At 39.7% G+C, this 26,599-nt stretch overlaps 4 protein-coding genes across 9 annotated transcripts; 1 reads left to right on the top strand and 3 right to left on the bottom strand.

The window, feature by feature from the left end:
• Nucleotides 1–194: 194 nt before the first annotated feature.
• Nucleotides 195–1,841, bottom strand: LOC6616983 (protein FAM98B). Its single transcript, XM_002041275.2, has one exon. It carries the CDS (start codon nt 1,764–1,766, stop codon nt 378–380), a length of 1,389 nt encoding a protein of 462 aa, XP_002041311.1. The 5' UTR covers nt 1,767–1,841; the 3' UTR covers nt 195–377.
• A 244-nt stretch (nt 1,842–2,085) lies between these two features.
• Nucleotides 2,086–6,791, bottom strand: LOC6616982 (SH2B adapter protein 1). 5 transcript variants are annotated; one of them, XM_032721437.1, is made up of 4 exons: nt 6,456–6,791; nt 5,075–5,701; nt 3,321–4,652; nt 2,086–2,908 (listed from the first exon to the last, which is right to left on the bottom strand). In XM_032721437.1, exons 2-4 carry the CDS (start codon nt 5,576–5,578, stop codon nt 2,555–2,557), a joined length of 2,190 nt encoding a protein of 729 aa, XP_032577328.1. In that variant the 5' UTR covers nt 5,579–5,701; nt 6,456–6,791; the 3' UTR covers nt 2,086–2,554. The 5 variants fall into 5 exon arrangements, with proteins under 5 accessions (XP_032577328.1, XP_032577329.1, XP_002041310.1 ...); XM_032721438.1 differs by having other exon boundaries at nt 6,544–6,791; XM_002041274.2 differs by having other exon boundaries at nt 3,321–4,637; nt 6,456–6,790.
• A 323-nt stretch (nt 6,792–7,114) lies between these two features.
• On the bottom strand, nt 7,115–13,456 carry LOC6616981 (signal peptide peptidase-like 3). 2 transcript variants are annotated; one of them, XM_032721695.1, is made up of 7 exons: nt 13,168–13,456; nt 9,537–9,984; nt 9,346–9,486; nt 8,854–9,045; nt 8,332–8,785; nt 8,136–8,256; nt 7,115–8,070 (listed from the first exon to the last, which is right to left on the bottom strand). In XM_032721695.1, exons 2-7 carry the CDS (start codon nt 9,826–9,828, stop codon nt 8,002–8,004), a joined length of 1,269 nt encoding a protein of 422 aa, XP_032577586.1. In that variant the 5' UTR covers nt 9,829–9,984; nt 13,168–13,456; the 3' UTR covers nt 7,115–8,001. The 2 variants fall into 2 exon arrangements, with proteins under 2 accessions (XP_032577586.1, XP_002041309.1); XM_002041273.2 differs by having other exon boundaries at nt 7,119–8,070; nt 9,346–9,471; nt 13,168–13,455.
• Nucleotides 13,457–13,802: 346 nt separating this feature from the next.
• LOC6616980 (CD81 antigen) lies at nt 13,803–26,521 on the top strand. The gene is made up of 5 exons (XM_002041272.2): nt 13,803–14,180; nt 18,293–18,487; nt 23,185–23,364; nt 23,435–23,650; nt 24,179–26,521. The coding sequence occupies exons 1-5, from the start codon at nt 14,115–14,117 to the stop codon at nt 24,326–24,328; spliced, it is 807 nt and encodes a 268-aa protein (XP_002041308.1). The 5' UTR covers nt 13,803–14,114; the 3' UTR covers nt 24,329–26,521.
• Nucleotides 26,522–26,599: the final 78 nt, after the last annotated feature.

Below are 26,599 nucleotides of genomic sequence, written 5' to 3'. Positions count from 1 at the left end.
TACCACATATACGTCACAAACTATGTATCATAATGCTGTAATAATATAGGAATAATTCATTGGATTTAATCTGTTGCCCTTATTATCTATCTGATTAATTTGACTATAATGTACACCTAAAATGGCTAATCACGAACACATTGAAAGTGAAACACCTAACCCAGATTCCCAAAAAGCGCAATCGACACGCGAGATTTGCTGGCAAATAGATGGCATATATAGTTTATTTTATAAATGTCTGCCCATTTGCAATTATAAACAAATTCGTTAAACTTCGCAATAAATTAAACTGGGTTATGCGTGCGCTAAAGACGAGTAATGTTAGTAGTTTACAAGAGGATCAGTCGTTTATGGTCTACATTTTTGGGGATTAGGGATCATCGGTAGCCGCCACGGTATCCTCCGCGACCTCCTCCACCTCCTCTGCCTCGTCCTCCTCCGTAACGTGCTCCTCCGTCACGTCCTCCTCCGTCTCGTCCTCCGCCATCACGCCCTCCTCCGTCTCGTCCTCCGCCATCACGCCCTCCTCCGTCCCGTCCGCCGTGTGGATTCCAGCCTGTACCCTGCACTCGGCCACTCCCGCTGATCCATTGCTGATCATTTCTATCACGTTGTTGGTAACTTTGGTTTTGATATTGCTGCTGCTGCTGCTGCTGAGGTTGCTGCCAGTTGCCACCACCTCCTCCTCCTCCTCCACCGAAGCCGCCGCCGCCACCGCCTCCCCTGCCTCCTCTGAAATTACCTCCTCCGCGTCCGCCACATGGAGGACCACTAGCCCTGTGCTGCTGCCACGAGGGCATCTCTGGTGGCGGAGGAGCATGCTCATTGGCCCTGCCTCCGCGATCGGGTACCCGACCAATCACATGCTTTTGTATTTTGGAAGCCGTATTCTTCCTCACATTCGCCGAGCTTGTCTTCTCAATGATGGCCAGATCTGAGCGAGCTGCCAACAGGGCCACCAAGTCGGTTTGCTTTCCGCCCACTTTGAACTGCTCCAGCTCCCTCATCTTGCGATTGAAGCGGTCCATGATCTCATTGGAGCGCTGACGCATAGACTCCGACCACTGAAAGCTTTGTACAGTGGCCTCCAGACGCGTAGACATCATCTGCCGGCGCAGATTGTATTCCTCCTCCAGTTCTCGGTGCAGGGTCTCCAACACTTGCCATTGTGCATCAGTCAAGGGCTTCTTCAGCTTTAACAGCGGTTCGCTGAGCACTTGGGGATGGGTTTGCTTAATGGCCTGCTCCAAGCGGGGAGATATCTTCTCGAAAAGCATCTTGGTATTGATGTTCTTAGGCACTTCGGCCAGCTGAAGATCCTTGGCTAGATTTTCGACAACCTGTTGGACATTTGTGTCCATCTTCGAGCGTTTGCAGGGTGGACCCACGGGCTGGGCCTTTAGAACCATCTTGGTGGTCATCAGTTCGGATGTGAGGTACTCCAGCAGTTGCACCAGTGACATACGGCTCTTGAAGCGCTCTTCTATGGCTCCCTGCACCAGATCGCGGTACGGGCAGCCCAGTTCCGTGAGCAACAGGGACAGCTCGAAGGAAAACTCTTTGTTAAACGCTTTGCCGTGGTTCACGCGCTCATCGGTTTTCCGTAAAATGTGCAATTCGTGGGCGAGCCAATGAACCACCTCTCGGATTTCCGGACATTCGATACCCGCGTCCAGGGCACGACTCAGATTATCCTGATTTTGGCAGTGCCCTTGGAAGGACAGCGCCTTTAGGGAATCCACCAAATACAGTTCCAGATCTTCCATATCCTTAGAGAGTTTCAGGTTTTTCTCGAATTGTTAACTTTTTGCCTCTCACCGGCGTGGCAATATGACCAATGCTTTGTGGGTCAAAAATATCGAAAACTTTAACAAAAGCCAACCTGCCAACTTGTCAAAATAGCGCTGCGAGGTTAGCACGGACACATACCATGAAAATATTTTGAAAAACATTTTTGTTAAAATGTATTATTAATATAAACTCGAGTTAGTAAACCTTATTATAAACGAATTTAAATATAATATAAAGGCTTGGTAAAAGTAATTAAAATAACCACTTTAAAACCCAAATGAAAGAAGACCGACGTTAGTTTACTTTTACATAACTTCATTTATTGTAGTTTACCAATTTCAATATATATTTATGTATATATAATTTATATTTATAAGTATAGTATATATGTATATATTTTTGTTTTGTAAAGCAGGAAGTTTTAGGATTCGCATGAGTCGCACCTTTGGTGCCCACAAAAATCGTACAATTTTCTTTTGCGTTTTTTTTTAGGTTCTTCTTTTCTATACATACAACATTGATGTACTTAAAATGAACACACACATTTAGCTATATAATGTATACATAATAATGTTCAGTTACTTCATGTCTTCCAAAAGAGGTACTAACTAAAATAGAAACAATTGAATCAAGAAAGCAAAGAACGCACATTGATGCGAAAAAACACAATTTTCCTCTCCTTTAGGACAATGATTAAAATGGCACAAAAGTAAAGTTCCGCTGGTAAAGCCGCGAAATGCAGTTGAGGATCGATCGCGCGGGCTTAGGTGAAGCTGTACTGATTATCGACGGCCCGTCCGCTGCACTCGGCTACCCCACTGGATCCCGATCCGCCTCCTGCTCCGCCGCTGTTGCTGCCACCATCGCTGGGATGCCGGTTGCCGGAGGAACCCGCCGGATGGTGGGCAGCTGCCTGAAGGGAGGCGTTCGAGGCCCGGAGATGTGGCTGGTCCAGGAAATTCTGGGCCGGTGGCGGTGATCCGTGCACTGTTAGCGTTGTGGGATCCAAATGGAAATAGACTTGCTCCGGAAAATAGACGTGTGTTGGCTCCTGTGGCAGTTCGATTTCATTTGTCTTTAGGCGAACACTCAGATTCATGGTAATCACTTCGTTGCACTGTTGGAAGAGTATTTCAAATAAAATTTAGTTAGTCTGGAGTCGTTTCTTAGGGCGGTCTGGGTGTGGTGAAACATGAAGCATGCGACAATCAAATCAAACTAAACACGAACTAACTAAAATACAACATATTTACTTGAAACAAAGGGTTCCAAAATTCATTTAGCAGGTATTGAAATATGGAAGTTAAAATTTAGAATTTAAGCTTCAATGAAGATTCATTGATTTACTTGGAATTAATATTTGGTTTTTCAAAACAAAATGTAAGTTAGTTACTAAGCTCTAGATTCATCCGTTCACAGTTCAAGCCCCATCCCAGTTGATATGAAATGATAACAACTTAATTGAAATCAAAGTAAAATAAAAAACCATCACTGACACTGAATTGACTCCAAAATTTTGGCTATCTCACATGTCTCGGCGACGGATGGCCACCGCCAGCAGCTCCCGATGCAGTTCCTCCCGCCGCATTTGATGCCGTCGATGAACCCTGACCATTATCGTAGCCATTGCCGTTCCCATTGCCATTCCCATTTGTCGAAAGATCGTTGAGTTGTCCTGAGTCATGATTTGCTGCCGTCGTCGGATCATTCAGTCTGCTGTGCGAGTGCACCCATTCGGTTAGAGTCACATCCGAAGTGCCGCCCGATTCCAGGGGTATCGGGTTGTGACGGAAGTGTTCGAGCATTTCCTGGATCGAGGGAAACCAGAGGTGCTGCACCCGACACTGACCCTTCTCCGAGATGGTGAGCCGCAAATGCTTGGCCCGTCCTTGGAAGTTAAAGGTCAGAACGAACTCGCCGCGGCGCGTTTCGCTCTGTCGCACCAAAAAGTATCCATGTCCGGCTGCATCCGAATGGAGTACCATTCGGGCCGCTTCCGATCGTGTCAGTGTGCCGTGGAACCAGGGAAACACGCTCATCTCAGCCGTCAGATCCGCAACATCTGCATCATTTTCAGTGCCTTCAATGCCATCAAAGTTGCTAGAGGCGGACAGGCGCTGTTCACCTCGATGGGGTCTTACAGGTATATCAGGTGGCCCGGAGGTCGGTGTGGTGCCCAATTCGTTGATGACATTTAGTTCGCTGGCAGATGTGGCTCCTCCCTGACCCAAAGCACTGTCTGCTGACATCGATGAGGTGAGCGGAGCTCCTCCTCCCACCAGATTGCCATTCGAGCCGCCCTGCTGCTGGTACTGCGGATTCTGAATGCCACCAATGGGATTGGGACTCGGAAGTGTCGGCGATGTTTGCATGGCGGACGCCATCACACCATCCGACTCGATCGTTGGCTGCTGAGTGGGTGGCGTTCGCATGCAGTAACGTATTGTGGCTAGCCAACTCCGCATTTCCTCCGCGCTCTCCGCCTCAATCACATACTCCATGTTGTTGTCTGCCTTGAGGACGAATGTGTTCAGCCTGTCCGGCATCTCAAGAGCCGTTGTTTCGCGAGCCTCCGAGATGAGGAAACAAAAGACTCCACTGCGCGGCTTTGTCGCCTTGTGCGGCGTGTAAAACTCGAGCATGTAGCCACCCACGGCCTTGACCAGCACAAGTCGACACTTCTCCCACTTTTGGGAGCCCGTCGGTTGATCCAGACTTTCCGGCGTCAGGTTGTTCACGGTGCCCTCCTTGCGGCACTCCACAACGATCTTGGCCAGCTTCGTCTTGCTCTGCTTGCCGCTGCCACCGCTGCCGTCCGCGTCATCTGAGTTCTTGTGGAAGAAGGCCTGCAGCAAAGAGATCTTTGACAGTTAAAACAAGTTGCGACAATATAGCCGGAGTTTCCGACTATTAAAGATCCTGGCACTCAAAACCTTGTTAATCAATGTGAAATACTTCATGAACTGCAAACTTGAAAGAAAGACTTGCATAATTGACAGCATGTTCTGATAATCATGTCGTATTCAACACATCAAGTAGAAGATAATAATACCACTTCAGTGAGGTCTAATCGGACTTATGAACAGAATGCAAAGAATGCTAAAGTGAATGCTTTTATCTGCATACTTTTAGTTCGTGATTCGTGACCTTCTTAATGGTTATTATCGGTCAAAAAACAGCAAACATGTCTTATAAAAGTATGAGCATCAAGTGTTGCCTCGAAATAATCAAAAATCAAGCTATTCAATGATTTCGAGAGGATTTGAGAAGAGCATCGACTCACCTTTCCCTTGCGCAGTCCTTTGAATGATAGTCGTCTTAATAGAGACTTTGAGAGCAGTTTTGGCACCTCGTGCTCCTCCTCGAAGTCTAGCGAGCCCGCACCTGATTTCAGAGTGCTCCTCCGCTTGAAGAACTCCGTGTCATAGTGCGCCGAAAAGGATTCCACAAATTTCTGAGCAAAGCTGCGATGCTGGATGTTCCTCGCCTCCTCCGGCGGCAGATTGCCATTGATGTACGTGATGCAGGCCTTGGCGAAATCCGAGGCAGCCACTCTGGCGTGTCTTTCGCAGAACTCCTCCCAACTGGTTCCTCCGTATGCATACGAGGACACTCCCATGGCGTTGCCCGTGCCAATTGGTGCGGGTATCAGGTCACTTCCTGCTGCTGCCGCCGCCGCCGCCGCCGATGAAGTTCCCAGGCTGTGATGACTGCTGGCCGACGTGGGCCCAATGTAGCCGCCTGCGCTAAAGGCGCTCGTATTCGCTCCTGTGCTATTGCCACCCATTTGGCCAGGTGGTTGCCAGTTCCGCTGGTCCAGGTCCTCCTCCTGCTCCTGCTGCCGCTGCCTCTGCCGGTTCGGGTTCAGTTTGCCACACGAGTTACCCAGCTGGAGTCCGTTTCAAAAGCGCTGAAATGTTAGACAAAAAAGTGGTGGCGGTTTAGTCGCGTTACTTGGCAAAAACAGGCTCATTTATGATCGCCTTTAAACATTACAAGAGCAATAATAGTATAGATTAGTTGTTATATGTATTATATATATGTTGGGCCGATGTGCAACGATCTATTACTATTCTCTGACTCACAGGATTAAAGTTTTTAACGAATTGGGGGAATTTTGCCAACTTTAATTATAGGAAACTTGATAAGAAGTGCTGACCAAAACAAAACAATAAAGTTTGCTTTCCTTCTATTTAAACACAATATTGATTTTACAAGCCTGTTTATTGAGTTATTTAACATGGCGCAAAATGGTAAATTTTCTTAAACCGCGAATATGCAAAGTGCGTATATAATGATAAGCGCCCAGACTTAGGCACATATTTTTGTTCATAACAATGTTCAATGAAGAATTTTAAATTTATGTAATGAATATTTACGCATGTTTGCACATTACATTAAGTAACACGCATTTTCATTGCCACAATTAATCCTTTTTCTCGGCAATTAAAAGCAAACGAAAACAAACTTGCGGCGTAGCCCACACACACCCACTCACACAAATGCGAGGGCAGACACACACACCGACACAGCGGCGCGGTGGTGAAAAATTTCCCACAGGAATTTCCACGCCTACGTCACATCGCAATATGCGCGTGGAACACGCATATAATATAATCAAATATACTATTGAATAAGCCACTCGGCACATGTAAATAACTCACTTTGCGGTTTAACTATTATCTAAATGTTCGGCATCTTCTTTATGCTTTTATTTTTCTACACAAAGTGCATGATATCTCGCTTACGCACACACACAAACACACGCACATCCGCTCAAAATATTCTTTTGCGTTGTTTTGTTGTTGCAAGCAAAAGGAAGTGGCGAGTTAGTCAATAACTGAAATGCACATAGACTTGTTTGTTGTTAATTCGTAATCAATGGTCGCCAGTTCCGCTTGAGCTACCGCCTGGTTGCAAATATTATTTATCACTGATTTGTTTGTGTTTTTTGCGATTTAAAACGAAAAAACCTCGAGCGTGAAAATTAGAGCCGGACGAAAATCGATATGCATAGTATATAACTATCGATATTTGTTTTATCGATGTTCTGTTTGGTTGGTAACCCCGCTAACTGGAGACGTGTACTCGCTAAGAGGAATTTACCCGCTAAGGTGTGACCGTTCCAACAGAAAACCCGATTACCGCAAGGTTGTAAACTTTGGTAAGCAAGCTGGTAGGAAACTTAGGAATATTGGCGCCAACATTTAAACATTTAAAGTTTCAAAAAAAAATTATCTATCACATTTCAAAAAGCGTACATCCAATTCTTGAAAAACAGCTTGTAGGCATTGAAATGGGTTTAAGAAAAAGATACAAACCATTTGTTTTAAATCTCACATTTTTATTGTTTCTATACGTTTCGAAATTGCATTTACTTAAAATTAATATGTAACTATCGTTTCCATATGCATACAGTATTTATTTATTGTTAGCTGCGTTAAAGTAAATAATTAAAATTCTTGAAACTTAATTTTGTGAAACACACACAGTGCAACAGTTGTTGTCTAGCATTATTAATTGATTTATTGTTTGCAACGAACACATGCATTTTGGCAAAACATCATTATGATTGTGAAGATGTGTGGGAAAAACATTGGGTGACAAAACGAGAAAATCGAAGGACGGAAATGGGCGTGTGAAACGGAAACGGATAGCGATTAAATGTGTATGAAGGCGAGCTTACTAACTATTATTTGTTGCATGGTGGTTTGTTATTATTACACATAACTTAAGTATTTACAGAACGTACTGCCCGGAACAGATTTCGAGTGGATGATGTATGATTGAAATTCGAATCTCAAACTGTCTTCTTGCTAGTCTTTTAGCTATGTTTTACAGAGTTATTAGTAATGCCTATGAACTGTAACTAATATTTCGCTTGATCTTTGTTCTACTCGCTAGTTATCTGCATGATTGGAGACATTAAAGCCAATTTGAATGAACTCTCGTATGAAGTATATATATATGTGAATATATAAAACCTTTCCGCTTAGGCTAAAAACTATAATTACTCGGTTTTTGCTTTTATTTCACTATGAAAACGAGGATCACCTAACTTAAAACGAAACTTAGTTAAGTTGAGTTAAAAAATACATACTCAATACGTTATTTAAGAGACAAACTTTAGTATTAGATCTTATGTGTGTGTGTTCTTCACATTGTTTGTTGCTTGTTTTTTGTTTTTCTTTGCTTTTAGATAGAGTACACTCAGACTTCCAGTTGTTTTGATGGTTGTTGCGCGATAAACGGCTCGCTCCACATGCGCCGCAGGTCGCCCTGCAACAAGTAACAAAACATTATAGATATCGACCGATTCGGAACTATTCAAGCATGGACTGTACCTTCAGATAGGCCATCAGCAAGAGCGGCAATAACGTAAAGGGCACTAGATACAGCAGCGCCGGCTGGGCCGCCTTAAAGACCTCGGAGCTGACCGTCGCCGTTAGCAGGCCCAAGAAATAACTGCAATGCAATGGAAATTAGTATATATTTATATTTTTATATAAACTCAAACTTTCTATTTTTTCAACGACTTACCCCAATAAGGAACAATGAAAATATGTCAACCGGGAGCCAACTCCTCTGGGCGGTGACAATGTGGGATCCGATGTGACGCCCTGCGCCTTTTTGTACGCATCGTAACGCAAGACGAAGCAGAGCAACAGGCCCGGCATCACCACATCACCCAGGCCCAGCATGGAGAAGTGGCCCGTGTTGTGGAGGCTGGGAAAAACAAGCTTTCCGGGCAGATTCAGCTTTGGTGTGTCCCGCACAATGCCGCCCAGATGCAACTTTCTGGCCACGATGCCCACGGGATTATCGGCGGGTCGCGTGGCCACCTTGACCATCACGTTGGTGCTGAAGATGTACGAGGAGAGGAATACCCAGAAGACGTCGTAGATGAGCAGGCCGGTCAACAGCAGCGTGGACACCTTTAGACTGGGCAGACGCACAAACGCAATGAATGCCACACACAGGCCCATGCCCATTGCTAAAAAAAAAAAGAGGAAAAACTTCGTTACAGGAAACTCTTTCCTACTTTTCCACATCGCTTCTTACCATCCATTAGCAGCCAGTGGCCAGTGAGCACCCATATGCACACAATCGACACCGAAAGCGTAAAGCTGAAGAGCTCCGCGGCTGTGAAGCGACCGCAGAATCCAAAGGAGAATCGTTTTCCATCCGTGCATGGCCTGATGATGTACTGACACATGGGCAGCAGCAGAAAGGCCAGCGCCACGGTGGCTATAACTGTGGAGAGAGATTTAAAATGATTTAATAAAGCAACAAATTCGACATCTTTAAAACAAGTATGCAAAATAATGATTATGCTGGCTTTTATCGCTTTCGAGTTGAAAATTAAAAGTAGTATAAGTTTATCAGCGCTTAAATTTATAATTAAAAAGCTTGAATGTGATACGAAGTGTAGCTTATGACTGCGTACTGCATTGTGTTCTTAAAGAATATTTTGGATCCTTTTTATTAAATATTTTTGAAGGAAACAATAAGCAGATAAAAGGGCAAACTTAAATACATTTTAACCACACTTACTCGCTGTGCAGACGGCGAAGAGCAGCTGCATCGAGTCGAAAAAGAAGAACATGATGAGCAGTGAGATGGAAGCTCCGAGGGGCAAACATAGGGCATGCATCGTGTCCAGAGTGGCGAATTTATCCGCTGTGAAATACAGATCTGAAACTTATAAAACATTCCTTATGCTTTTAAATCCACTTCACACATACTTGGTTCCTTCTCGACGGGCTCGCCGGTGAGGAGATTGGTCATCGATTCATTTCGCTTCTTCTGCTCCCGCTCGCGGGCCTCCTGCTCGATGTTTAAGGAGCGAAAGCTGCCGTAGACTATCAGCAGCATCGATATGAGGCAGGTGGAGACCCGAGACGAGTCCATTACGCTTGAGACCGTCCAGTGGAGTTCGCGGTATTCTCCACCGCCAGCTGCCGCTGCACCGCCTCCAAGTTGGCCGGCTCCAACAGTTTGAGCTCCCAGACCGCCACCGGCTCCACCGTGCGACATGCTCGCTCCGGTTCCTCCGGATGCGACTTCTATCTATATCGCAGATATAGTTTCAGATTACACGTGTAGTCGCCAGTCGGCTGGCTTCTTCGCTTATCGGTCGACCTGCGCTGGGTTTATCGCGTTCTTATGTCGGCTGCACCGCTTCAATCCAAACTGAAAAGAAAAGTACAATTTTGGTTTGGAATATTGATTTAACGATAAGTATTTTGTTTGCCGACCTTATCGCAAGTAACCCCGTAATCTTTTTTACCTTCTTCAGGTTATTTGGACAGCTGCGATTAGGCTATTCGGAGCACACACTCCCAAGGTTTATTTTCCACGATGTCGCCTTAAGTCGAGCGCGGAAACCTTGGGGTCAACTTTCACGCACCTCACGAATTGGGTAATGAAAGCAAATTAGAACGCTGCACACACTTTAAAAAGTGAAGTACAATTTAGAATCGTCAGCAGCCCGAATTTCATTATAAGCACCAGAAAGTACTTGATCTTAAGAAACTTGAGACATTGAGTAGGGCCTCATACACATCTATTGTATCCACAAGATACATATCTTAAAATGAGATATTTGTATATACTTATAAATTAAACATCATTTAAATGTTACTAATGGATAGTAAATTAAAAAATGTTGATATATGACTTTGATAAACTGCAAATGTCATTCCTGCATTCTTAATTTGTTTATTATAGCTTTTTTTCGCAAATATTCATGAATAAATCACATGCATGTAACTGACCCCCTATTTCAAGGCAATAGGCAATGTAATGAAAATAAAACTCAACTATTTGTTTAGTAGTGCACAATGTTATGTAAACTAAAGGGTTCCCCAAAAAACAGAAACTGCGTAAAACACAATGTTGTTTTTGGAAGAATGTTTACTTTTACACTTTTAAAACTAGCGGTAAAAACGCGTCCGGACATATCATATAAACAAACACATGTATGGACTGTCTATATATAGAAATTATTTTTTATATTCCCCATTTCTTATTTACAGCGACTAATGCACCTTTCCTTTCTAGACCTCGAGCGAAGAAACAGAAAAAAAAATTATACCACATCATTTTGAAAATTAATTTTTTTCAATAACAATTAAAAACGTTCATATCATATTTCCATAAGATTTCCCAAAATTGATATCTCTAAAAAAATAAGAAACCGTTTTTCGAAACTGAATACGTTTTGTTCTCTGTGTAGGGAAATTATAATAACAACAACCGGTGTGAGAAAATAACAGATTGTCCGCATGGGATTTACAGGCAGCAATAACAACAATTAACAGACAAGAAGAAGGCCGTAAAAAGCAGTTAAAATTGGAATAAATTATAAAAGCGTTACCCAGTTTTCCACGATGCCAGTTTTCCATTGTTATTGCCACCAATTCTATAGTATTTTCACACACACAACGCACACATACACCCACGCAGGGTTGTTGCACTTGGCAAATGGAAATGTAAAGGCGCTGTTATTAGAGCGGCGCTCTGCTAACTCGTTAATGACAATAGGGAGACAGAGCGGGATAGCTGCGAATGACAATAAGTTGTTGCCAACTTCCTTGGTCGGTGTTGTTGTTGCTTCAATCATGTCGCTTTTGTTGCTATTGTTGCATGTTGCCAAGTGCCGTTGCTCGCACTAATTTATGTTGACTGTTGGCAAATGTAGGTGCATATGTATTGGTGTTCCTTTTTATGTTTGTGTGCGGAATGCAAATGATTGATTCGTACATACATACATATTTATATGTACAAATTTATAAATGAAGTGATGGCCAAATTTCTAGGGATTCTTTGAAGCCCCGAAATCGAGAAATATGACAAATATCAAGTATTTTTACAAGTTAATTAAAACTTGTTTGCGCCCAAATAACCCACATTTCTTCTCATTTAATATTTGAAAACAGGTTTAATTCATTTTAACTACGCTTTACTTAGTACTTAAAATAATCCTGATATAGAACTCAATATTCACGTCTTTAAAAAATTGAGTTTAAAAGTTTCTGTTAATTAATTAACAATAGTTACACAACTGTATCTGTGTGTGTACTTTTCATTTTGCATTTGAATTAGTGTTGTTCATTTCATTTTTCCCGTCTCCCACAGTTTCTATCACCCTCTTTGCCCCCACCCCCCTGTATGCAACAAATTAAGTTTCCCACACATTGCAATTTCGAGGGGGCGACAAAATGGCGAGGGGAGGTGGAAAACTGTTAACGAGCGCTAATTAAAATGAAATTATGTGGCGGGTGTAAAGTTACAGTCTCCAAAGTTGACACAATTTTCACAGTTTAAAGCTGTTATCGAACATGAGCTACATAATTAGCCAAACTCATTGAGAAAATGCCGCTCGCATCACACACGCATAAACTTACATACACACTCACACACACGCAAACACTTTCTAATTTGAAACGCCCCAAAGTGGGGAACAAAATCAAAATAAAAGAAGTACCAAGCAATTGGCTTCGCTGTAACTGCCCACGACGAATGTGAAAGTGAAATTTGCGAAGATACAGCGTTCGCAATGGCCGAGGGGTGGAGAGGGGTACCTCTAACATAGAAGAGAGTGGACTTTAACATAAATATTTACCGCTACCTTTTACACAGTAGTTTTTTTTATGTGAAAGAAATACACAATATAAGGGTAGCTGTTAGCAAAAACATATGTAAATTCTTCTATTAAAACTTTCCAAAATATTAAATGAAATAGAACAGAACTTTAAAATTGTAACCGAATATATAATCATTAACCATATTTTTATTAGGATTTCTATAAAACTACATATTATTATTCCAATCTTGCGTTGCTAATATACTTATATTTACGTTGAAAACAGTAAAATGCGCTACATTAGCACCGCCAACGGGGGAACCAATTAAGTTTTAAGTGCACTGAACGAGGAAAGCATAAAAACAAGTGCGTAAAGTGGGCGAAAAGTTTTTCGTTTATTATGCAAAAAGGGGGGAGGGAGGGGCTTTACTTTGGCAAAGTCTGGCTTGCAGCGCTTGAGAAATTTTCAGTAGGACTAAAGCTTAGGCTGCGCTTTAAGGTTTTTTCCTCGCTTTTCCGTTTCGTGTTTGGTTACACTCCACTTCGTTTCACTTCATTCCATTTCCATTCCACAAAACTCCAACTTCGCTCCACTGCGTAACAAAATTACAAGACACACTCACACAAACTTGCAACAAACAACAACCGAACAACAACAACAGAAGCAGCAATTTGAAGGGGGGAGGGAATTGTCAAGTCTCTGATTTCAATGCAATCGAAATATACATTGAAAAACGTATGTGGTGCACTCGATACTCCCCAAAAAAGTTGGGGGACTTTTCGCTTACTTTGCCTTCACATTCACATTCGCATTTGGCTGTATTTTCCTTGGTTTTTGTTTTTCCCTTTGCACCGATATTCGTTTTCGCGATAAAGAGGTGTCTGCTACATTTTCACGCGCCTTTCATTTGCCTGCGAGCCGCTTTTCATGCAGATTTCCACGATCTTCGGCGGTCGCTGCACTTAAACGTTAGACAGCCATTTTGCATTTGTTTCTATTAGTAACTATTGCGGAGGAGAAACAACAACGAATTAAACATTTCACGCTTTAGGCCATTATCGCCTGCGCGACCAGTGTGACCGTTTCGCAGAAGAACGAACAAACCATGAACTGTTAAGGCCACATTTCAAACTGTTTACATTTACAGAATTAAATATTTTGGAAAAATCATAACCAAAGTAAATCTAAACTCTAGAATATCTTAATTTTCAATTACCTACTTTCCATAATAATATAATAGAAGTTATCTAATATATCGATAGGCAATTTTGGTTTGTGTAAAGGCTGCACATACAAGAAGGTTGCAAGCCATGCTAAGCCTCATCAAAGTTATTCACCCACCTCTTTGGAGGGTCACCACTTTTCAGTATTTAGCCTCTCTATACCCGCTGGTATATTTGAACGTCCCAGTTAATGGTCGCACTGATACAAGAATTTTACGTTGGACGGACGCCTCGATGCACAAATAAAATTTTTAAAACAAATCGGGTGCAACGGCCAATCCCGCAAACAGTGGCTCAAATCGGTGGATTTTAGCACGGGAAATTTGAAAAAAATTCGAAAAATATAGTACAACCGAGCGGGTGTTTTGAAAAAGTGTAAAAGGTCGAAAAGTGCAGGCGACACTGCAGTTCGGGGTTCCTTGGAAAAAGAGCATATCCAAGTGGTTGACAAACCAGTTAAATAGCAGCCACTTTTTAAGGAGTTACCTATTTGAGAATATCAATCCGCGCCATGGGTCTCAACGGCTGCTGTTCGTGCGTCAAATATCTGATGGTCCTTATAAACATTTTATTCTGGGTATGTAGATTTCAGCAGCCGCAAAAACAACAATGCGAGATTCGATTCTCTCCCATCACAACAACAACTGGAACACACGGACCTCCTTTTCGCGCGCGTGTGTGTGGGTGTTGCGTGAGCAAATGTGTGTGTGTTGTGTATTCCCTACGCCCCTCTTTCTCTCGGTTGGCGCGGGGGCTGGGGGAGGAGCCGTGCGCACGCTCTTTGGAGTCCTACCGCTCTTTTAGTCCCTCTTTCCAATCTCCCGATCCCAGAGGTGCCCAAAACAGAAGTTGAAACTTATTTAAGTACGACTTGAAATATTTAATCGAAAAGGAAGTAAACAAAATATATTTAAACTTAATGCTAAACAGGCTTTATAATATATTAACTTAAAAATATATTTATTTTTTAAATGGGCGGGCTTAAACATTCTATAAACATTCAGTTAAACATTTAATTGAAAACATTAACAGAAACATTTTTCATTATGCAATTTAACAAATTGGTTTTGTTTATTATGAAATATTTAACTTTGAATTATTTTCTACGATTTATAACTTCAAAACTTCAACTGGCTTTTTAAAGCGACATCACTGTATTTCTCCCTCTCCCGCTCGTACTCCCTACCGCTCCGCTCGTACTCCCGCATAAAAACAATAGAAGTTCCGTTGTGGGAGGGGACACACACGCACACACACACAGGCAGATAAACATTTAAGCATCTCCATTCCCACCTCCCACTGTTTTCTTTTCCCTCCACATGTTTGTTCAGTTGTTTTTCTTTTGCTTCTGTCTTTTCCTGTCTCTCTTCTTTTCGTTTTATTATTTTTATAACGTATACGTGCCGTTGATATTTTTACAAACTTCGGTTGGCTTAATTCGGTAAAAAAGGACCTCTCCTCACCCCGAAAAAAAGGGTTTATTTTCTTTGCCCAACTTATCTGCTTGTTGTTTTACGCAATTTTCGACTTTCAACATAGCCTCGTTAGGCTTTCAATTGTTTCCATTCAATTATTATCTGCTACTGCGATTGTTTTCGTTTGTGTTTTCCTTGAGTTTTTCTTGGGGTTTCCTCTTGTCTTCCGCGGCTTGCGAAATCAGTTTCGCTTTTCCTTTGGGCAACAAATTTAAAATTTTGATTCTTATGCGGGCTGTTTTCAAATTTTTTTTTCGGTCGGTTTGTTGATTGTTGCTGCCTTTTTTCGATTTCTGTCTATAGTATTTATTAGTCAAAAGCTATTTTCGAATACGGGCGAGGAACAACACAAACTTACGCGTCCGTTCAGTTTTTCGTTGTTGTACACAGCAAGAAAATACTGATGCCTAGCCAAGTTTCATTATTTGAAACTTTCAAATACCTTTCGATTATTTTTCGTTTATTGTATATATGTGATGTAAAAACAAATGACTAATAACCCAACCCAATAGGCTTATATTTAATAATTGGTTTCTGTGTAATGTTCCTTGATCTGTGATGTTTTAGTACTCATCGTTGTTGTTGTTGGATGCACAGTGGTATGTTTTTGATTTCAGTGGAGGAACAATAAGTTATAGAAATTGTGATGTGTTTGTGATGCAGTTCGTTTCACTAATCGTTTGAACTATTTTTAGAGCGATGTATGAATGAAAGTGTGGAGCTTTGAAGACTTTTTATACATTGTTTTGAGGCTATTTTTAGCCAGGGCATGTTATCAATTATACTACAAACCCGAAATTTCGCCTTATATATTTAATAGTAGTATTTTTATATAACTTCGCAATAGGTGACCACTGTTCGATTAGTTTTGAATCTCCCTCTCCTCACTGTGCATCGATTTCCAAACATTTCCATTTTCATCGTCGCCGTGGGGCATCGTGATCAAACGCCACGATCTCTGAGGACGCTGGCGTTCCCCAATGAGGCCGATATCCCAGGTCCAAGATGCCGGGGGAGGCCTATGCCAAAAGCGTCTAAAATGCTAAACGGCCGGCGCTGTCGTCATTGAAGTTGACAGTGATCAAAACTGAAAGATTTTCAAATATTCCGTCGACCATCTGACAATCCTATCCTGTCCACCCACTAAAAAAGACATTTATTTCTGCACAGTCAGACTTCCATAGTGCAGAATTCTTGAATTCCTAAAGAAAAAAATCTAATATTTCGCTGTGAATAAAATAATATTTAAAAATATTTCTCCAAGTAACGAAGCTGGCCTGTATCTATTTTCAATTCGCTGTGACATGTCACATCTACATACTTAATTCGCTGTGCTATTTTTCACTCAATTATTCATGAGTGGCGCTTCATTCATTTTTCAGTTTGTATTTGCAGCTTTTGAGTTGCATGAGTTCATGATTGTGGGACAAAACTGTGACTGGACATGCAATGCAAGCCCAGCTGCCTTTTGGCCCCATTTACTATTTTTTTTTTGCAATTTAGCAGCAGTAAAATGCTCTCTCGTTTTCCGCTTTCGACGCCTCGGCTCTGAAAACTGGGTCAACGAAGGACTCTGCACATTTATTGGCCCATTCGGCAGGATTTTTGTTTATTTGTCTTGGACACGCGACATAGTGTCAGATGTGTAAAAATATTTGTGTGTGAAAACGTTCGGGGAATCGTAAAAATTCCAACAAATATAGCTACAAACAAGGCGTGGATTCAGTTCGTTCTGGGATAATGGGACTGATTCAAAACGAGGTCAACTTTTGTTCCCTAAAAGGATAAGGGAATTGGGGTTTATCCAAAGTAGCATATACATACACATACTTTATAAGAGCTCTAGAAATAAACCTCTTCTTCAAATACAATTTTTCAAATTCAACCCATGAACCTATGTATATACTATGAAATATTCAAGATTATGTCACGGATCCCTACCCGAAACCTGACCTGGAAAAATAAATGCAAGTTATGCAAACAAGTGCTTCTGGTTGCAATGTACTTACTCAATAAACTGCCCTCGAATGGGGCAACATTGTATTACGTGTTCATGAGTAGTTTTTCCGTTAGCTGCACACATGCACATTCATGAACTTTAGGGCCAGCATATCGTGCACTTTGTGGCACACTTTTTGTCTCGCTCACTTTATGGCAGCTCTCTCTTTCATGGACCACCCACATAAAAGCCGGTCTCCGCTTCTCTTATATTCCATAAGATTTTCATGAAATTTACGACACTTCCTCTTGCTTTTTTACTCATTTTTGCCTGGGCGCCAAAAACTGTATCTTAGAATTTATATCTTATACTTTGGTGTATCTTAGAACTTATATCTTATATAGAACTTGTTTACATCTCTTGATTAGCTCTCATCGCACACTCAATTTGCCTGCGATGAATAATTTTGCTGAATAATTAATGAACTTGCATAGACACCTCGATGCCTGAAAGCCCAACCCATTAAGTCATTAGCTCTTTATTAGATTCTCTCACTCATTGCACGAGCGGAACAACATTTTTCTGGATGAATGGATTGGCAACAGCAAGTTGAGTGTTTAATTTCTGGGTAGCAAACTTAAGGAAAAATACATTGCCGGAATTTCTTTAGCGGAAATCCAAAGAAAAGTTCATATTTCGTTTGCTGATAACCCGAGAAGTGAGATAACACGAGCTCGCAATTCTCATATTCTCGCTTGGGATCAATGTCTTGCCTAGCTATATGTATATAGTTACAGTGTGTCTTGGCGATGAAGGGCAAAATTTAACTCGAAACCAAATTTTATCGCATCATTGATTTTCAAACTTAATGGGCCTTTTCTTAAGGGTTTTTTTAAGTTCTGAGCTCAGCTTTTTGAGCTTTGATTAAATTACTGAAAGATTTTTTTTAAAAACAAATTGAATGGAATGGGGAAAATTGTAATTTGTACTTGGTTTCAGTTTACTGCCTTTAATTAAATTAAAAGAAGCGCAACAGCAGTTGCTATGTATATAGTCTGCGTCCAACTAAGCTGACATCATATGTATGAAACTATAGAAGTTTAAGGGAAGGCGAAACTGGGCGGGGCAGTCTCCCACTTTAATTGCCGCCTTGCCGCCAGATGGCGTCATTGACGCGTGTGCCCAGCGTGATGAATGCAACAATTTGAGAATTACAGCGAAAATGTGTAAAAATAGGTAATGCTCTACTATATTTTGTATTCTTTTCGCTTGCAGCTCATCGGACTGACCATCGTAGTGACCTCCGTTTGGATGCTGACGGATCCCACATTTATGCTGTCTATGACACAAAACTACAATCACTATCACATAGCCCTGTATGTTTTCCTGGCCATTGGCATACTGATCACATTGGGCGCATTCTTCGGCTGTTGTGGAGTCTGTCGGGAGTCGCAATGTCTGCTGGTTTCGGTAAGTGAAAAGTGCAGCAAAGTACTATCATAACCAGTGTCTGGGAATTCCAATTAAAATGCATGCAAATGTGTGGCCCACACTGTTCCGCTCATAAGATTGCAACGGAGCTTCGCCCACAATGTCTTGGCAGTTTGGCAAAACGATGCACTTGCCAAAATAATTTCAAACCTAACTAAATTGGACTGCAGTCTTCGACTAGCTCTTGTCGAACGCGGTTGTAAAAATTGAACGCTGCGATCGTTATCTTCTGTTCTCTCTGAGAACATTGTGGTGTACATTAGATATTTTCTGTTTTCTTCTTTAATTGTGATATTCGCAAAGGACTACAATCAAACGTTCAAGTGATGCAATTGGTGATGCTGAAGCATCTGCCGTTGAAAAAATGCGTACTAAAAGGAATAAACCACTAGTGGAGCGCCAGAACGAACGGGGCTCCAAGCAATTTACAAATTATTTTCGTCCACTACAAACTTTAGACGATGATAATGATGATAAACCTATTGAAACGGACACACTTGATGAAATAATAATCAAACCACCTCCTATAACATTAATTAAACAAAATACAAAATTTGTACACGAGCTAATGGCTAAAATTAAAACTGATGATTACTTTATTAAAACCATCTCAATTGGAATTAAAATATTTTTACCAAATATGGACTGTTTCAATGCAGCTTGTAACCAACTCAAGGAACATAACTGTGAGTTCTACACGTACGATACTAGATCAAACAAGCCATACAAAGCCATTTTATCCGGGCTGGATAAACTACCAATTGAAACTGTCAAATCCATGCTACAAAACCTAGGATTACAATGCACCGAAGTCAAAATTGTGGAAAAGAAAACTAAGTCTGATCATGAATTATTACTGTACATTGTTTATTTCGTTAACAAAAGTATCACAGTAAAGGAACTGCGCAAAAACTTTATGTATGTCAACCACACTAAAGTACGCTGGGAGTATAAAGTGAAATTGCAGAATAAAATTACTCAATGCTACAATTGCCAACTATTTGGACATGGATCAAATAATTGTTCAGTTAAAACATCATGTGCCCATTGTGCTGGATCACACCAGACTGCCGTATGTATGGACGTAAACAACAAAAAATGCGCTAACTGTAAAGGCGACCATCCATCGACAGAACTGACATGCCCATGCCGAATTTCTTATCTCAATTTACTTTCCAAACGCTCATCACAACGCATTGGAAGAAATAACTTGGAAGCTCATGGAATGAGGAATTCTAAGCAACACATCGCTCCATCTGCTCTCTTTGGAAATCAACCCCAGATCTCATTGCCTACTCAAACTAAGAGAGTGCAACAACTCAACTTTGGTAGCTATAGTAATGCACTCACCAATATTCATACTTTGCCTAATCCCAAAGCAAATATCACAAATGAAACTAATCTCTTTTCATGTGAAGAGATAAATTCTCTTTTGTCAGAATTAATAACAAGACTTAATGAATGCTCCAATAAGGGAGAGCAATTTCAAGTAATTTCTCAGTTAGCGATTAAGTATGTTTACACAAACAAATAATTTTATTGATAATTTGAATATTATGGCATGGAATGCTCGTGCCGTTAGAAACAAACGTATAGAACTGATCAAGTTCTTAGAAAATAATCACATTCACATAGCACTTATAAATGAAACGTGGCTGACTCATAGTGACCGTTTTAATATACCCGAATACACTATATACAGAAATGACAGGAAGGAAAGTAGGGGAGGCGGCGTTGCCATTGCAGTTAGTAACACATTGATACATGAACAAATACCCTGCATTAAAAGTCATGTTATTGAAAATGTAGGTATACAAATCAACACTGACTCTAATTCCAGTCTAAAAATTTACTCTATTTACTTTGCTGGAAATACTTCAAAATGTATTCCTAGTTCATGTGATTTATCTTGGGACCATAATCATTTAAAAAGTTTGTATAGATCTGATCTCCTTAAGATCTCACAAATAAATGGAAATTTTCTAATTTGCGGGGACTTCAACTCGCGCCACAGAGCATGGAAGTGTACCCGAGCCAATGGTTGGGGCAAAATTCTCAATGAACTTTCAGACCTGGGAAAATTCAGTATTTTGTACCCTACGCAACCCACATATATTCCGCATAACCATAAAGCAAAAGCATCAACATTGGACCTATGCCTCACTAATATCCCTAACCAGCTGGCTAATCCAGCAGTAATGCAAGAGCTTTCCTCTGATCACCTACCAGTGGTTATTAAATACTCTACAAATTTTATGCGCAATGTAAAAACATATCCGATTTTGGGAAGGGCAAATTGGGCGCTTTTTAAGAGAATTATAAATGAAAGGCTGATGGTTGAAGAGGTGGTTGTCAACTGCTCACAGATATCGACTTTGGATATTGATAATTTAATCGGCTCTTTCACTAGAGTAATCAATTATGCCTTTCTTAAAGCAGTCCCTCATAAACCTATACATCACTCCAAGCTTACACTCCCTGTACATATAACTGAATTATTTAAAACAAGAAATATTATCCAAAGACAATGGTTTAGGTCACGTCATCCATTACTAAAATCAAGATGTGATCATTTAAATTACATCATACGAAAAGAGCTTTTCATTTATAATAATGCAAAATGGAACAATAAACTTCAAAAGCTGGATAAATGCAGCAAACCCTTTTGGAATATAACCAAAGCAATTAAAAAAAGAAAACAAATTGTTCCGTGTCTAAGTAAAGCTGATGAAATATACGCTTCTGGAAAAGAAAAAGCGAATATTCTTGCTGATGTCTTTCAACTGAAGCATAATCTGACACATTCATATTCAAACCAAAATACAATTGACCAAGTCAAAATATCTTTACAATCTATAGCTGAAACCCCAAACAACATCGCAGAAATTTGTAGAGTCACTTATCCAGAGGTTTTTTCAATTGTAAAAGCTCTCCATACTAGAAAATCTCCTGGAATTGATGGAATACCTAATATATCCTTGAAAAACCTTCCTACAAGCGCCATTAATCATATTGTTAACATTGCCAATCACTGTCTTCAGGCAGGCTATTTCCCACGGGATTGGAAGATAGCAAAAATAGTTCCAATTCTCAAACCAGGAAAACCTCCTGATAACCCTGAAAGCTACCGACCAATAAGCCTATTAAGCGGATTGTCCAAGATTCTGGAAAAATTAATTAAATTGAGATTGGTGAAATTTTTGGACATACACAACACACTACCAACGGTACAGTACGGTTTTAGAAATGGTCTAAATACCATACTGCCGACCTTAAAACTAAGAAATTATATTAAAGAAAGTATCCAATCCAAACAATCTGTAGGGCTGGTTACACTTGATATTGAGGCTGCATTTGATACTGTATGGCATGACGGACTGTTGCACAAACTAAAGATGATTGGAACTCCCATATACCTCATTAAAATAGTTCAAAATTTTTTGACACATCGATACTTTAGCGTTAATTTGGACAGTAGTCAATCTGCTAGACGAATTTTAAATGCAGGTGTGCCACAGGGTTCTGTCTTAGGACCTACATTGTTTAATATTTTTACACACGATATTCCACAAGCTACAAACTGTGTACTTTCACTGTTTGCTGACGACGCCGCTGTCTACAGTGCTGGTTTCTCGTACAGCGAGATAAATCAATCCATGCAGAGTTACTTAAATGAATTAGACATATATTACAAAAAATGGAAAATTAAAATTAACCCTAATAAAACGAATGCTATATTTTTTACAAAAAGAAGGAAACCTCGTTATCTTCCTGATAGACAGTTGCGAATACTAGACTCTCCAATACAATGGGTTGACAACATTCGATATTTGGGTATAATTTTTGATAAAAAACTAACATTTAAATACCACATCAACAACACAATTATGAAAGTTAATAAAATTATTTGCACACTGTACCCTCTAATAAATCGTAAATCTAAATTATCAATATCCAATAAGATCATAATTTTTAAAACAATTTTTAATCCAATATTAATGTATGGGTCACCTGTTTGGGGTAGATGTGCTCAAACTCATATCAAAAAACTTCAAATATGCCAAAACAAGCTGTTAAAATTAATAATGAACTTACCTTATTACACAAACACTAAGTACCTACATATAAAAGTAGGTGTACAAAAAGTTCAACAAAAAATACAATATTAACAATCTTTTGTTTCAAGTCTTAGTTTTTTAAGTTAGTTGTAAGTCAATTAAGGTTTTTCTTCTCCCTTGTTTTCCTTAATAAATAATAAATATTGTTATACAAAAAACTAAAAACAGGTCAACTAGACATAATTAATAAATATTTCAGATGAAAGCCTTAGCTAAACACTGTAAATACCAAATTATACCATTAGCTTTAATGAAATGTACATATATATATAAGGGATAAAGCACAAAGCACAAATAAATTAAATTAATTAAAATTAACTAAATTGGACTGTAAATACAGAAAACTTATCTAACAGTATTGCCATTAAAAGTACTAATTATATATTTATAACAGAGAGTATATCTTATATATATAAAAATTATGTAAACAAAACAAAAGTTGCAATTTTATGGAGTTCCTTATTGCGAGTGCAAACGTATCTTTCTTAAATCGCAACCAGTTTATTTACTCAACGCCCACGGGACTCGGCCATTCATAAATCTGAAATTCTCTTGCAGTTCTTCTGTGTCATACTCATCGTGATGGTGGCACAAATTGCAGCCGGGGCATGGGCCTTCCACAACAAAGACAAGTTGGATGACATCGTGCGGGCGGCAGTCAAGTCGTCAGTCCAGGAGGAGTACGGCCAGTCCACGATGAGTTCGCGCACCGTCACCTTTGATACGCTGCAAAAGAATGTAAGTACTTGGACATACCCACCACATTGCTGGAAAAACGATTTATGCGAACTTTCTTTATCTGTTTCAGTTGAAATGCTGCGGCGCCGATGGACCTGGAGATTGGGCCACCAGTCGGTTTAATAATGTGGATCGCACAAATATTGTGGAGATCGCCGTGTCTTCCATGAATGTCTTCTATAACATACCCGAGTCCTGCTGCAAGGATAATCTAAAGGATAACGAGTGTGAGCTGTCGCGGCGGCTGAAATTTGGTGGCCCATTAAACAACGCCATTTATCAGCAGGTAATTCCAATGACCAACCGAAGTTTTTTTCGAAACCCCGAGTCATACGAATTTTACCAGAAAGGAAGGAAATGAAATAATTATATTTAAAGAATTGTATAATTCCGTTTACTCACTCATATATATAGTTTCTTTCTCTGTAAATTCCATTTAAATGAACATTCATCCAACGATCGTTTTTCGATTCAGTGAATATCCAAAAACCATCAAAACTCAATTGATAGGTGTGTCCGAATCATAATTTCTTCGCCTACCGATCGCTATCGCCGCTTGGCCATAAAAACTAATAATCCTTTTCTCTGCGGTCTGAAAGCATTGGGTTAATAAAAATTGACGCCCGCCAATGCCGAGACGATAAAAACGTATTAATTAATATTGATATTCAACACGCATCTCAAACTTCTGTCTGCCAGTCTGGTTGGTTGGGTAGCAGATCCAGAGATTGCGAGCTGTAAACAAACCGAATGAAAATCGAGCTGACTTTTATACAAACCGATTAATGAGTTTCCTATTAAACGTCTCTTGCAGGGCTGCGTGGACAAGCTGATTGAGATCATCTACGAGAACTGGATCACCATTTTCGCCGTCACCGCCGCTGTCATTCTGCTGGAGCTGCTGTCCCTGACTTTCGCCCTGAGCCTCTGCTGCGCGGTGAGGAATCAGCACTACAAGGCCTGAGAGTTACAGAATTCCCATAGGGAAATCACGGACGATGAGAAGTACTAACAAACCAAATCGAAACGGATGCATAGCGAGCGTTATTACTGAAGACGTGCGAATGGGGAAAAGCATTTAGCAGCGCAGGCTAGCGAGATAATGTTCGGTGTTCCCTGGTCAATACTTTAACAACACTACTGACGACAGAAACAACACACTTTTGTAGTACTTTTAACAACAAGACAAGCGAAAACAACACGAGACAGCTGAGCAATTGTATTAGAGATGAGGCACCTTTTGGAATTTGTGAAACATTTTTAAAGCACAATCCACAGGAGCCTCAGAAGCGACTTTATATGAACTTGATATGCCAGCAGAGCAAAAACATACAACTCTTTTTTAACAGAATATTTCTACCACAAAAAACACAGACAGTAAACTTCATATATGTACGAACAACATAAGCAGCTCCATAATACTTAGCCTAGCGAAACAATTTTGAATTCATAGATACATGCTATATATTAAATATATAGATCAAAGCATAAGCACAAAAGTATAATGTTAAATGCCAAAACAAATGGAAAAATGTAAAAAAGAAATCATGTAAATTTCTTTTAAGATTTGTTTCCTCCCATAAGACTTTTGAATCGATTACATTTTTTGTTTGATGTTGCCATTTTGGTATGCTAACACAATGCCAAAAGAGATATGAAATCATATACACTTATGATGTAACATATGATAATAGCATTCCACAAGAATGAGAATGATTGACAGATTTTTGTTCTGGTTAAAACGCATTGCCATCCAAAGACCCAGCCGAAAATATATTTTCAAATCACTTCTGAACCTTGTGCAAAATGTTGTGCTAAAATCGAATACCATTCAATTCGTAGAGCTTCGCGAAATTAAATGCCAAATATTTTATGTATTTACAAAATTGTAATTTAATTTATTTATGACCTATTTATTTGAGCATAAGCAAGGAGCAAAAGCAAAACGTTAGGAAATTATATGTAAGTGTTGGCCATTCTGTTGACAAACAGCATTCTGTATATTTACTCCTCACACGATCCCCAAACAGTATAATGGTCAGTATGATCGTACGTCTATCTTAAACATATGTCTATGTTTGTGTACCCTTGCAGATACAATTAAGGATTGTAAGTACTGCAAGGATATATAGATAAGTTCAAGTGATTGTTGACCATGCTGTAAGTTCGTAACCTTTAAAATCACCCACACTTGAAACGAATTTTGTCGAATCCAACTTACCTGCATCGAAATAAATTTTGATTTTTCCCTCCTCGTGCAAGGGGAACTATTTATATGGGAAACCGTTGAAGCAGCACAAAATGTTAAATGAATAGTACACACTAACGAAACAAGAAGTCTCTATATTTACATTGTATTTTTACCATACACCATAAACTAATTGAAGGATATATATTTTTTGTAACATTTTCATTTCATTGTTGTTATATGTGAATTTTGTTGTTAGTTAAGCGTACCCTGAACGTCACACTTTGTACCCCTTCACAACGTTTAAATAAATTAAATCTACAAAAATCAACGTAAGGACAAAATTATATTAAATTTACAAAGCAAATTGCAATAAATATATATTGTATTTAAATTTACACATTAACGTAAATTATTTATTTTAACATTTCTTAGTAAGTAGTTACGTGCGGAATTTTATGGAGTTGAAACACATATACATACATAAATAATAAAGTTGTAGGCTAAGAACTAAACCTCATAAAATCAACGTTCATCTGTTGGATTTGTAGCAAATCATTGGAATATTTAGGAAATAAAATCTTCAAAATTTAATGTTCTCTTAATATTAAGCAGAATTGAACGTAGCTAAATATTTATAGCATAAAACTCCATCAGCATCTAAACTCAAAAACCAAAATAAGTAAACGCATCTACTCTTCAAACAAAGATACAATCAACTCAGCATCTTCATAACGTACGGAAATTACGTAGTTTGTATGAAATAAAAAAGCACATTTAGCAAGGCATCTAACATGAAAACGGAAAAGTTAAACAATATTAACGATGCTCAAGATCTGTATTTAACACCATAATACCAACAAAGAAGGTTCAGATAATACTAAATCATTATGGATAATTGAGATAAATTATAGAGAACCGCGGTATACAAACTGATATTTCAAATAAATAAACATACAATAAATCCAATATTTTAGTTTTATTTTATCTATGGAAATAGAGATTTCTGGAGGGATCTCTGACGGGAACTCCTACTACCAGAGTGTA

The sequence above is a fragment of the Drosophila sechellia genome, chromosome 3R (genome assembly GCF_004382195.2).
Source record: "Drosophila sechellia strain sech25 chromosome 3R, ASM438219v1, whole genome shotgun sequence".
Lineage (NCBI taxonomy): Eukaryota > Metazoa > Arthropoda > Insecta > Diptera > Drosophilidae > Drosophila > Drosophila sechellia.
Note: the sequence above shows the minus strand (reverse complement) of the source record. Positions and strands in the feature narration are given on the sequence as shown.